This window comes from Pituophis catenifer, unplaced genomic scaffold, assembly GCF_029215685.1.
Source record: "Pituophis catenifer annectens isolate HBS135680 unplaced genomic scaffold, rPitCat1.0.hap2 SCAF_4, whole genome shotgun sequence".
In the NCBI taxonomy this organism is placed as follows: domain Eukaryota; kingdom Metazoa; phylum Chordata; class Lepidosauria; order Squamata; family Colubridae; genus Pituophis; species Pituophis catenifer.
In genome coordinates this window covers 74,081,814-74,093,987 of record NW_027256884.1, presented here as the reverse complement: position 1 = coordinate 74,093,987, position 12,174 = coordinate 74,081,814, and the positions used below count along the sequence as shown (strand labels likewise).

The 12,174-nt window shown below is 42.3% G+C and overlaps 1 protein-coding gene across 1 annotated transcript; it reads left to right on the top strand.

The window, feature by feature from the left end:
* The first annotated feature begins 10,215 nt into the window (after positions 1–10,215).
* Positions 10,216–10,881, top strand: LOC139316755 (uncharacterized). Its single transcript, XM_070943605.1, has one exon. It carries the CDS (start codon positions 10,216–10,218, stop codon positions 10,879–10,881), a length of 666 nt encoding a protein of 221 aa, XP_070799706.1.
* Positions 10,882–12,174: the final 1,293 nt, after the last annotated feature.

Below are 12,174 nucleotides of genomic sequence, written 5' to 3'. Positions count from 1 at the left end.
AAATCTGACTGTTTCAGAAATTATTCAATGCATGTTTAATTTGTTTCACAGTGACAGTGTAGCTACCACCACAAGGATGTCTAAAGATTTTTTTTCATCTAGGGTAAAACCAGGGGTTTCCATAAGTGAGCATTTAATATCTTTAAACAAAATAAGAGCTGAGCTGCATTTGAGGGGGGAGGTGATTTCAGACCAAACAATGAAAAGTGTTATTATCAACTCACTTGATCCATCATGGGACAATTTTATGTCACATTTAGACACAATCAATCTAGGATATTTATCCATAGAAAGTCTATCCAATAAATTGATAGTAGAAGACAATTCAAGAAGGAATCGTTCTAACAATCACACAGAACACAAACCATATAGGAAAGTAGCTTTCCAAGAAAAATATAATGAAACATTTAAATGTCACAATTGTGGATCCAGGGAACACAATAGAAGAGATTGCCCCAAAATCTCAAAGGAAAGACATAGGTCAGAATATAGAAACAAATACAATTATAGACAGCCTTCCATAGAAAGACATAGATATAGAAGCCCACCAAATTACAAAGAGAATAGAGGGGGCAGAGATAATTCAAAGGATAGAAAATCTGGTTCACTGAATGGGCTAAATAAACAAGACAACATTAACATACAGCAAAATGAGAACAATAATTGGCTTATTGATTCTGGAGCAACTAATCACACCACTAATAACAAAAATATATTGTCTTCATTTACAGAAGATAAATTTGTAATAAAGGTAGCTAACCAAGAAAAGGTTCAAGTATTAGGTAGAGGGAATGTAACCTTGCCTGGTCTAGGAAAAATAGAGGGGGTATTGCTAATACCTGAAATACCTCATAACATACTAAGTGCCATAAAACTAAGTAGAGATTCTGACATTAACATTGTTTTTTCAAAAGGAAAAGCGACTTTGGAGAAGAATAAAGTAAATATAGGCACTGTGATGATTAAAGGAGGCCTACCTTATCTGATAACAAAGGAAAAATGGTTGCATAACATTGATTCAAATATGGAAGATTGTATTGAAGTAGATGATGAAAATATTAGCAACAGTGACAATGATGAGTGTAAAATATCTCATGATCACATAGATGCACACAATGAAAAAAAACCAAAAATAGGTAAGCCAATTCATGATGAGTGTGCACACATCTTACATAGGAAGTTAGGACATGCCAGCTTTCCTGTAGTACAAAAAATGACTGAACACGCAGAAGGTGTTAAAATAAAAAATTGTGAAAACTATTTGGAATGCTCAGTATGTAAATCTACAAAACTAAAAACTAGTCCCAGGCCAAGAAAATCTACTAGATCAACTAACAAAATCTTTGATTTAGTACACATGGACTTAGTTGGTCCATTAACTCCATCAATCACTTATAGAAAACGTTACTTCCTGACAATAGTAGACGATTATAGTCGCTATGGGTTTGTTTATACATTAAAACACAAAGATGAAACCTTTCAAAAATTTAAAGAATTTTACAAACGCATAGAAACACAACACAATATCAAAATAAAACAAATCATGACAGATAGGGGATGTGAATTCATGTCTAAAGAATTCTCCCAATGGTTAAAAGACAAAGGAATGTTACATTACACATCTAGTCCATTTTCTGCGTTCCAGAACGGGATTGCAGAGAGGAAGAATTCCACATTACAAACCATGATTAGATGCACATTGGAAGATGCTGGCTTAAGCAAACAATTCTGGTCAGAAGCCTTACATTATTCAAATTACACGCAAAATAGAACATGGTCCAGCATTGTAAATAAGACACCATATGAAGTAATGTATAATAGGAAACCAAAATTAGCACACATGCACATATTTGGAGTCACTGCAGACGTACACATACCTAAGCAATTAAGAAGAAAGGGAGAAAACGTATCCAGAAGACTCAGATTTATGGGATATGAGACAGGTACTAAAGGGTACAGATTCATTGATAATAATAACAAATTTATAGTCTCCAGAACAGCTGTGTTCCATGAACAGGCCAACTGGTCTAAATTACATCTTAATGAAATATTTCCAAATAAATACAAAGATACAAAATCTCATGAGAAAGGGAACGTAGAAAAGCAAAATATCAACAAATATAAAAACAAAACCAAAACTTGGACAAATAGCCAACACAAAATAAAGACAGACACACTAACAAAAAAGGAAGCAAGATATTTACATGATAACGATAGTAAACCTGAAAAAACCATTAGAAACACCAGAAATCAAATGCCAAATAGATACAAGGATTATATAATGCATATGGATGGTGAACCAACAACACCTAATACATATGAGGAAGTGTTAAAACTCCCTCGTGAAGAAAAAGAAAAATGGGAATTAGCGATGAAGAAAGAGATGGAAAGTTTACAAGGATTAAATGTATTTACACCTGCGATTGCACCTAAAGATAAAACAATTATTGGTACCAGGTGGATATATAAAATTAAGAACTTAGAGGGAGGCAACACACTATACAAAGCTAGACTAGTTGCACAAGGTTATGCACAGAAATATCCGGAGGACTATACTGACACGTATTCCCCCACAGTGAGAACAGAGAGTGTCAAAACAGCTCTAGTGGTAGCATCAGCACTCAATCTTGATGTATTTCAATATGACATACAGACTGCGTACCTACACGCAAAACTAGATAAAGAAATATACGTAAGAGCACCTCACAGTCAATACACAAATAAAAATGAGATTTGGTTGTTAAACAAGAGTTTATACGGGTTAAAACAATCTGGTAAACGATGGTATGATTGTTTAGTAAAGGTACTTAAAACCATGGACTTCAAAGCTACCACTGCTGATAACTGTTTCTTTGTCAAAAAGGGCGATGATTATATTGAATTTGTATTAATTTATGTGGATGACATTTTATACATAGGAAAACATAAAGAGAGAAGAGAAACCTTTGTAACTAAGCTAAATGAACATTTCTCGTTGAAATCTCTAGGCAAAGTGAACAAATATCTTGGTGTCCAAATTAATAAGACTAGAAGGGGATTCAAACTTACTCAGAGAGATAAGATCATAGAACTTTTAAATAAATGCAATTTAAACAATGCCAAACCTTGTGATACTCCTATGCAAACTGATTTCCTAAGAAATACTGATGAATCTTCCCCCGAATTCAAGGATAACACATTTTATAGATCAATCATTGGTTCACTTCTTTATATATCTAATTGGACTAGACCAGATATCGCCTTACCACTCAATTTATTATCCAGACATGTCAGCAAACCAACAATGTATCACTGGGAAGCTGTTAAAAGAATTTTAAGATATCTGAAAAGTACACTAGACTTTTGCTTAATGTTAGAACCTAATGATAACAAAGAACCAAAGCTTACATGCTACGCAGATGCGGACTGGGCTGGAGACACCTCATGTAGAAAAAGTACATCTGGTTATATATTTCTCCTAAATGACTGTCCAGTTTACTGGTACACTGGTAAACAAGAACTAGTGGCCACTTCAACGACAGAAGCGGAATATGTTTGTTTATCCAAAGCCGCAAATAACCTTGTATGGTTTAATGATTTAATTTCAGATGTTTGGAAAAAACCTGCCTTGCCTTTTGTTATGCATGAAGACAACAAAGCAGCCATTGAAATATCTAGATCTGATGCCATTGGACAAAGGTCCAGACACATAGATATAAAATTTAAACATGTGAGACAATTATCTCAGGATGGATTTATTAAAGCAGTGCATTGTGATACTTCAGAACAATTAGCTGACATATTGACGAAGCCTTTACCTTCCAAACAGCACAAATATTTAACTTCTAAGTTGTATGTCTTGTATTGTCCTGAATCTGAGTGTAATTGGTGTTGTATAACGAATCGGCATTTAGAGGGGGATTTGTCAGATGTAAATGCCTTATTCTCTAATATGTAAATAGTATATGAACGGGGTATCAGGGGTTAACTTATTCTTCATTTATTAATGTATTCATAATTCACCACTCCCACATATAGCTCCTCCCATTGTGTATATAAGGAGCTGCCTGTACCATTTTCCCTGCTTCTATCTGTGAATATTCAGTGAATATAGAATGCCTATTGTAAATAAAAGGAAATATATTTAAACCTTTACTCTTACTAATATTATTGAGTCTGATCCTGAAAATCTTGCAACAGATTTATATTAAAATGTTGAATTTGTATTAAACAACTCATATTACATAATTAACGAATGTGAGGATGGATATAAAAATAGATGACAATGGGAAGGGGTATAATATAGAATAGAAGGGAAAAATTGAATTTGATTAAGATTAGAGATGAGGATGAAGGGTAATATTGTTTCTTTAAAAAAATAGATGAGGAATAAATATGGCCAAAAGGAAATATAGAAATTGTAAATTAAATTGAAATTACTAAACACTGTTTAAATTTGTGAACCAGCCAAATATTCTGTTCAAAGAAAATACATTGTATGTTTGTATGTGTGTTTCTAATTATTGCTATTTATTCATATTTGTTCTCTTTTATTCTTTAAAGTTTAACAACTCATTCTTTATCTTAATATCTTTATATTTGTTTGGGGTTGGCTTTCTTCCCTTTCATCTTTTTTATTGTACAGCAATCTTTCTCCTCAAACCTACCACCTCTCTTTTCTTTCCTTCTTACTTTCTCTTCCCCACACCCTCTTCTTCTCCTCCCTATTTCCTCTTCCTTTCTCCTTCTCCTCCTCTCTTCCTCCCTCTTACCGTCACTCCTACTCTAATTTCCCTTCCCTTCCTTCATCCCTCTCTATTACTGTATCCTTTTATGCATATGGACTACTCAGAGGGCTGAAAAAGTTATTTTTGACTGGTCCTCACACTTTTGACCAGTCCTCGAACTTACGACTGTCCTCACATTTTACGTTTTTGCCCTATCTTGTCACCATGGTGAAGAGAAGCAGTTGTGAAATGAGTGACATGGTTGTTAAGAATGCTGCACGGGCATAAATGTGAGGATGGTCATAAGTGTGAGGACCAGTCAAAAGGGCGAGGACCTGCCTGTCAGAAATTACTTTTTTCAGCCCTCTGGTTAGTCCTTTTGTGCATATGGACTACTCGGAGGGCTGAAAAAGTTATTTTTGATTGGTCCTCGCACTTTTGTCCAGTCCTCAAACTTACGACTGTCCTCACATTTTACATTTTTTGCCCAGTCTTATCACCATGGTGAAGAGAAGCAGTTGTGAAATGGTGACATGGTTGTTAAGAATGCTGCATGGGCATAAATGTGAGGATGGTCATAAGTGAGGACCAGTCAAAAGTGCGAGGACCTGTCAGAAATGACTTTTTTCAGCCCTCTGAGTAGTCCCTATACACATAGCCATGGCCACCCGGTCACATGACCAGCTAGCCATGCCCACCCAGTCACATGGCCTCCAAGCCATGCCCACACAATAAGCCACGCCCACAATGGTGTCCTCCTTACCAATGTTAAAATCTGTTCACCTTACCCTATACACATAGCCATGGCCACCCGGTCACATGACCAGCTAGCCACGCCCACCCAGTCACATGACCAGCTAGCCACGCCCACAAAATAAGCCACGCCCACAATGTCCCTCTTTACCAATGTTAAAATCTGGTCACCTTACCTTATGATAATGTAACAAAGGAATAATTAAATAAAAGCATTGATATTTTCAAACTGCTGTCTTTGTCCTGTTTCAGTGAGACTTCAGTTTTCAGCTTTTGAAGCTTTCTTTATCCCAGTATTAAATACGGATCCCTTTTAGAATTTTCTTTTATCTCTGCTTTGTCTTTTCCTTTGTTTCCTGTTTTTGCCTCTTATTTCTTCCCTTTTTTCTTATTTCTTCCTTCCTTTAGAATTCATGAGGCATATAAACTAATGAAAACAAAATGTGAGTTCTAAATCATCCAATAAATGTAAGTTGGCCAGTAGGCAAAAAGAAGTTTTCTCTTTATGATGTTTTTTAGAATATAGCCAAGTTTGTACACTAGAGGGTGCTGCATTCTTCAATAAACAATGAAATTAAGTCTCGCTCAAATTAAATTTCCCTCATAAAGTTTCTCTGTAGTGTATTCTGTATTTTCAGGGGAGAAAGAGATTAGAACTTTTTAAAAAAAATAAAATACATAAAAATGTGTACATTTTTATTTAGGTTACACTCTATTTAGTAAAACTTCAAGGGGAGCTTTTTAAATGAAAATGTTGTAGCTAAAGTGATTGGCAATAAAACATTGGGAATATGCAACAGGCTTCTGTTACAAAAGCCTCAAAAAAGTTTTCTTAGATCCTCCTCGTGTTACTGATATGGCAGTGGGTAGAACTTGGGTAATGCTAACCCTTGGGTAGAGTACATACATACATACATACATACATACGCAAAATCATATATTTTCAGCCCTCTCTAAGCAATTTACAGAGTCAGCATATTGCTCCCAACAATCTGGGTCCTCAAATTACCATCCTCAGAAGGATGGAAGGCTGAGTCAACCTTGAGCGGGTTAGGATTGAACTCCTGGAGTCAGCAGTGAGTTAGCCTGCAGAACTGCATTCAAACTCAAATACTTTGGCCACCTAATGTGTTAGGTGTTTTGTGCCAGCCATGGCAGTTTCTTAAAAGGCCACCAGATGGGAGCAAAGAGGGACTTTTTATCCCACTGGTGGGTCAAGGGGCTCCGGCCCCTGCAGCCCCATTGGGGAGAGTTAATGGCCCTGCGGCCCCCGCACACATTGGTAAGGGAGGGGTCAGGGACCCCTATAAGAACCCCTGCACAGGGGCTGCTCTTCCCTGCCCTTGTTCTAACTTCCTACAGGACTGAACCATGGTCTCAATCCAGGCATAGGTGTCTCCATGCCAGGGAACTTATTTTACTCTACTTTTACTTCTAAATAAAGACTTAATTTGATTACATCCTTGTATGCTGACTTTTCTTGGAAGTGCCCTCAATGAATCATCGATCTTCGTGAGATCCCTCACAAAGTGGTAGCAGAGGATGGTTAGAGGCAACACTTCCAAGCCAGCAGAAGCAAGGTGCCTGGAGGTTCCAGCAAGAACCACCAAGAGATGGATGGCAGGAGATCCCCGATTGTGACCAGAAGTCTTCAATCAAGGATGGCTACCCTGCATCCAGTCCCTGATGCAAGCTTCAATCCAGAGGAGGGTACAGTTGATCTCTATGCCCCCAGAGGACTCAGCGGAACGCAAGGGACCCCTTCGCATGCTTCCCTGCAGCTGCAAGCCACAGAGGAAGGCATGGAAGGCCAGCAGTTCACCTAGGACTGCCAGGACACCGGGGAGGCGGCCAGGGACCAGGCCACCTCCAATGTAGACCAGCTTACTGGCGAGGAATGCAGAGAGCTGCTACGAATGCTCCTAGCAACACGAGGGATGCCAGGAGGCCAGCCACATGGGACACCAGCACAGGGGGCCTCTGGACACTGGGTAAGTCCTTCCCCAGTGCCCAGGATGCTCCCCAACATGGCGCCAGCCACCCTGGGGGCCCCCGGGGGCCCGGAGCTTTTGGTGGGAAAATTCCCGCCAAATCATGACCTGCAGATTCCGGGGGCAGACCTAAGCGTGGTTCCAATCAAGGAAGGGGCAGGGGGCAGAGAAGGGGGCGTGGCAGGGGCAAAGGTGGTGCTAAGGGCAATTTTGTGTATACTAGTTACCTCACCCCCGCCACAAAGGCTGATGGCTCTACTGGCCTCTGGTTACTGGATTCTGGGGCTTCATCTCAAATATCTAACTTGAGGCAAGGCTTTAAGAGATTAAGGAGAATTAACTCCTCCATTAAGGTTGCAAATGGTAACAATGCTTTGGTTGTTGGGGAGGGCACTGTCTCTGTACCAGGGCTGGGCAATGTCGAAGGTATATTACATGCTCCCTCTATAGCCAATAACCTGTTAAGCATAACCAACCTATGTGATGATGGCAGGGTGGATGTATTGTTTCACAAAGGGGGAGGTCATGTCACTCGAGACAAAAGGGTCATTGGGAATGTTACCATTATAAATGGTTTGCCATATTTCTTCCCCGAGTACCCAGCCACAGGAGACAGCTCACAGGGTGCCACCTCAGAAGGGGCCTGCACGCAGAGAGAGAGAAAGGCTCCACAGCCAGCTCCCAGGCTGTCAAAGATGCACAAGACTGAGGCAGTTGGGCCCACGCTGCCTCAACCAGCACCATGGCCTTCCAAGGCCAATGCGGGCAAGAAACCCGAGCCTCAGCAGGCACCTAAGGCAGATAAGCCCCAAAAAGGGCCTAAAGTGCCAGCACCACCCAAGGCAACCAGAGCCAAGGGGGTGTCAGTGGGAAAGCCACTTCATACCAAATGTGCCCACCTCTTACATTGGAGGTTAGGCCATGCCAGCTTCCCAGTGGTCAAAAAGATGGGGGAATTCCCTGAGGGGATTCACCTCCAGGATTGTGAGGTGTTTCTGGACTGCGCCATCTGTAAGAGGGCAAAGAGGAAGGCCGCCCCAATACCTAAGGTGTCACTGCGTAAAACCCAATACCCATATCAATTAATACATGTTGATTTGGTTGGGCCATTTACACCGTCCCTAGGGAAAAGGCAGTATTTCCTCACCACCGTCGACGACTTCTCGAGGTACGGCCATGTGTATACCCTCACAGAAAAGTCTGAAGCCTTTGATGCCATAAAATCACTGTACCACTACGTGGAAACTCAGTACAAGACAAAGATCGCGCAGCTGCAGAGCGACCGTGGGGCCGAGTTCATGTCCCGAAAATTCCAAGACTAGATAAATCATAAGGGCATACACCATTTTTGTACAGCATCTTTTACTCCTGTGCAGAACAGCATTGTAGAAAAATGAAACAGCATTCTGCAGACTATGGTGCGCAGCCTGATTGCGGATGCTGGAGTTGTGGAATCATACTGGGCGGAGGTGGTACTCTACACCAACTACACCCTGAACCGCACCTGGAGCAGCGCTGTGAACCAGACCCCATATTTTCTGGTCCATGGTAGGAAGCCAAGTTTGGGACACTTACGTGTGTTTGGCTCCTACGCTTGGGTGCACATTCCCAAGCAGCTGCGGAAGAAGGGGAGATCCATCTTCCAGAGACTGAGGTTCTTGGGCTATGCCCCTGGCTCCAAGGTCTACGGATTCCTGGGAGAAGGGGGCAGGACTGTGACCTCCCAATCTGCCTCCTTCAAAGAGGACTCCAATTGGACACAGATCCACTCAAATGATCTAGGCCCATACATTAACTGGCCCAGCAAAGCTGCACCAACCATGACACCACCTCAGACAACCACAGATCCTGCCACTGACAAGAGCGAGGAACAGGACAAAGAGGTCAGACTACCTGGTCCAGATGAGGAGGATGAGTCATCCAGTCCTGAGGGAGAAGACATGCCATCTTCACCTGATTCTTCACCTCCAGCGACGCTTCAGAGGCCCATGATGCCCAACGCCTGGGACCGAGGGCCTCCACATCCCGGTCGTGAACAACCAGTCAGCAAGGAACCTGCAGAGGAAAAGGATGGTGAGTGGCAGGAAGTCAGAAGGTCAAAGCGGTCCAACAAGGGGGTCCCACCAAAGAGAATTGACATTGGGCATGTCGCATCCATCAAGAGTGTCGTGGTCACCCCAAAGACTTTCTCTGACATCCAGGAGCTGCCCATTGAAGAACAGGAGAAGTGGCAGCTCGCGATGGAACAGGAAATGGAGAACCTGAGAAAGCTCAAGGTCTTCACCCCCGGGCAACCACCAAAAGAGAAGAAGGTCACTGGCACAAGGTGGGTTTTCAAGGCCAAACCATTTGCCAATGGCCGCTACCTGTACAAGACCCACTTGGTAGCACAGGGGTTCACCCAACGCTACATGGAAGACTACATAGAGACCTACTCTCCAACTGTTCGGGCAGAAAGCGTCAAGGCCACCCTTGTAACTGCAGCCTCTCTGGGGAAGGAAGTCTACCAATTCGACATCCAGACAGCCTACCTCCACACCAACTTGGACTGGCAGATTTACATGAGGGCCCCTCCTGGTTATCAGCAGGAGGGGGGAAACACATGGTTACTCCAAAAGGGATTATATGGCCTCAAGCAGTCGGGGAAACTCTGATATGACTGGCTCAAAAAGGGTTTAGAGAGAATTGGCTTCAGGGCATCTCATGCAGATGAGTGCGTTTTTACACAGGACACCAAAGATGATACAGAACGGGTGTTGGTTTACATGGATGACCTCCTATACGTAGGGCCTGGCAAGGAAAGGTGTGACGAATTTGCCAAGGCCCTGGGGGAAAAGTTTATCCTGAAGTCCTTGGGGCGGGTTGACAGGTATCTGGGTGTGCATATCTTGGCCACTAAAAAGGGATTTGCATTATCCCAGAAAGAAAAAATTGAAGAGTTGTTGGCCAAATGCAAAATGGCGGAGTCTAACCCAACGTGTAGCCCCATACAAAGTGATTACTATGGCCACGATCACAAAGACAGCCCTGACTTCACAGACAACAAATTATATAGATCTGTGATTGGCTCCTTGCTATACATTAGCAATTGGAGCAGGCCTGACATAGCTTTAGCTGTAAATCTATTGTCCAGGCACGTGGAAAACCCAAAGGAATTCCACTGGAATGCTGTCAAGAGAGTACTCAGGTACCTCAGGGGCACGGCCGATGTCCTCCTTATGTTGGAGCCAGAGAAGGGGAAGCCAGCCCAGCTCTCTGCTTACTTGGATGCAGATTGGGCTGGTGACACCAAGAGTAGACGGAGCACCTCTGATTTCCTCATACTGCTAAATGTCTGTCCTATTCATTGGCATGTTAGGCAGCAAAAATTTGTTTCTTGCTCCACGGCTAAGGCAGAATATGCCAGCCTATCAGACATGCAAATGACTTGATTTGGTTCAATGCTCTGATAACTAGCATCTGGGCACCTCCTACTCTGCCCATCCAAATTCAGGAAGATAACACGGCTGCAATTGGAATCTCTGGGGCATACGTGGTGGGCTCTAGGTCCCACCACATAGACATCCACTACAAGAATGTCAGGCAGCTTGTCAGAATGGGGTTTGTACATATCAAACACTGTAATACAACCAACCAGTTAGCTAACCTGTTCACAAAACCTGTACTCATTGACCAACACAACCTTCTGTGTAAGCGTTTGTGTTTGGTCCTATAAACGACGTATCTGCATGTCTATGACACCTGGTCGTCCTCTCACTCATATTCACCGTCACCTGTCATTGGCTGGCAAGAAGGGGAATTGTTAGGTGTTTTGTGCCAGCCATGGCAGTTTCTTAAAAGGCCACCAGATGGGAGCAAAGAGGGACTTTTGATCTCACTGGTGGGTCAAGGGGCTCTGGCCTCTGCAGCCCCATTGGGGAGAGTTAATGGCCCTTCGGCCCCTCACACATTGGTAAGGGAGGGGTCAGGGACCCCTATAAGAACCCCTGCACAGGGGCTGCTCTTCCCTGCTCTTGTTCTAACTTCCTACAGGACTGAACCATGGTCTCAATCCAGGCATGGATGCCTCCATGCCAGGGAACTCATTTTACTCTACTTTTACTTCTAAATAAAGACTTAATTTGATTACATCCTTATGTGCTGACTTTTCTTGGAAGTGCCCTCAACGAACCATCAATCTTCATGAGATCCCTCACATAATGAGAAGGAAGGAGTCACTAGAGAAGAACCTAACGCTGGGAAAGATTGAAGGCAAAAGAAGGAGACAACAGAGAATGAGGTGGCTGGATGGAGTCACTGAAGCAGTAGGCGTGAGCTTAAATGGACTCCAGAGGATGGTAGAGGACAGGAAGGCCTGGAGGAACATTGTCCATCAGTTGTGATGGGTCGGACACGACTTTGCAACTAACAATAACTGCATTCAAACCACTGGGTCCTGTATCTGTATCTGTATCTGTATCTGTATCTGTATCTGTATCTGTATCTGTATCTGTATATCTGTATCTGTATCTGTATCTGTATCTGTATCTGTATCTGTATCTGTATCTGTATCTGTATATCTGTATCTGTATCTGTATATCTGTATCTGTATATCTGTATCTGTATCTGTATCTGCATCTGCATCTGCATCTGCATCTGCATCTGCATCTGCATCTGCATATGCATATGCATATGCATATGCATATGCATATGCATATGCATATGCATATGTATATGTATATGTA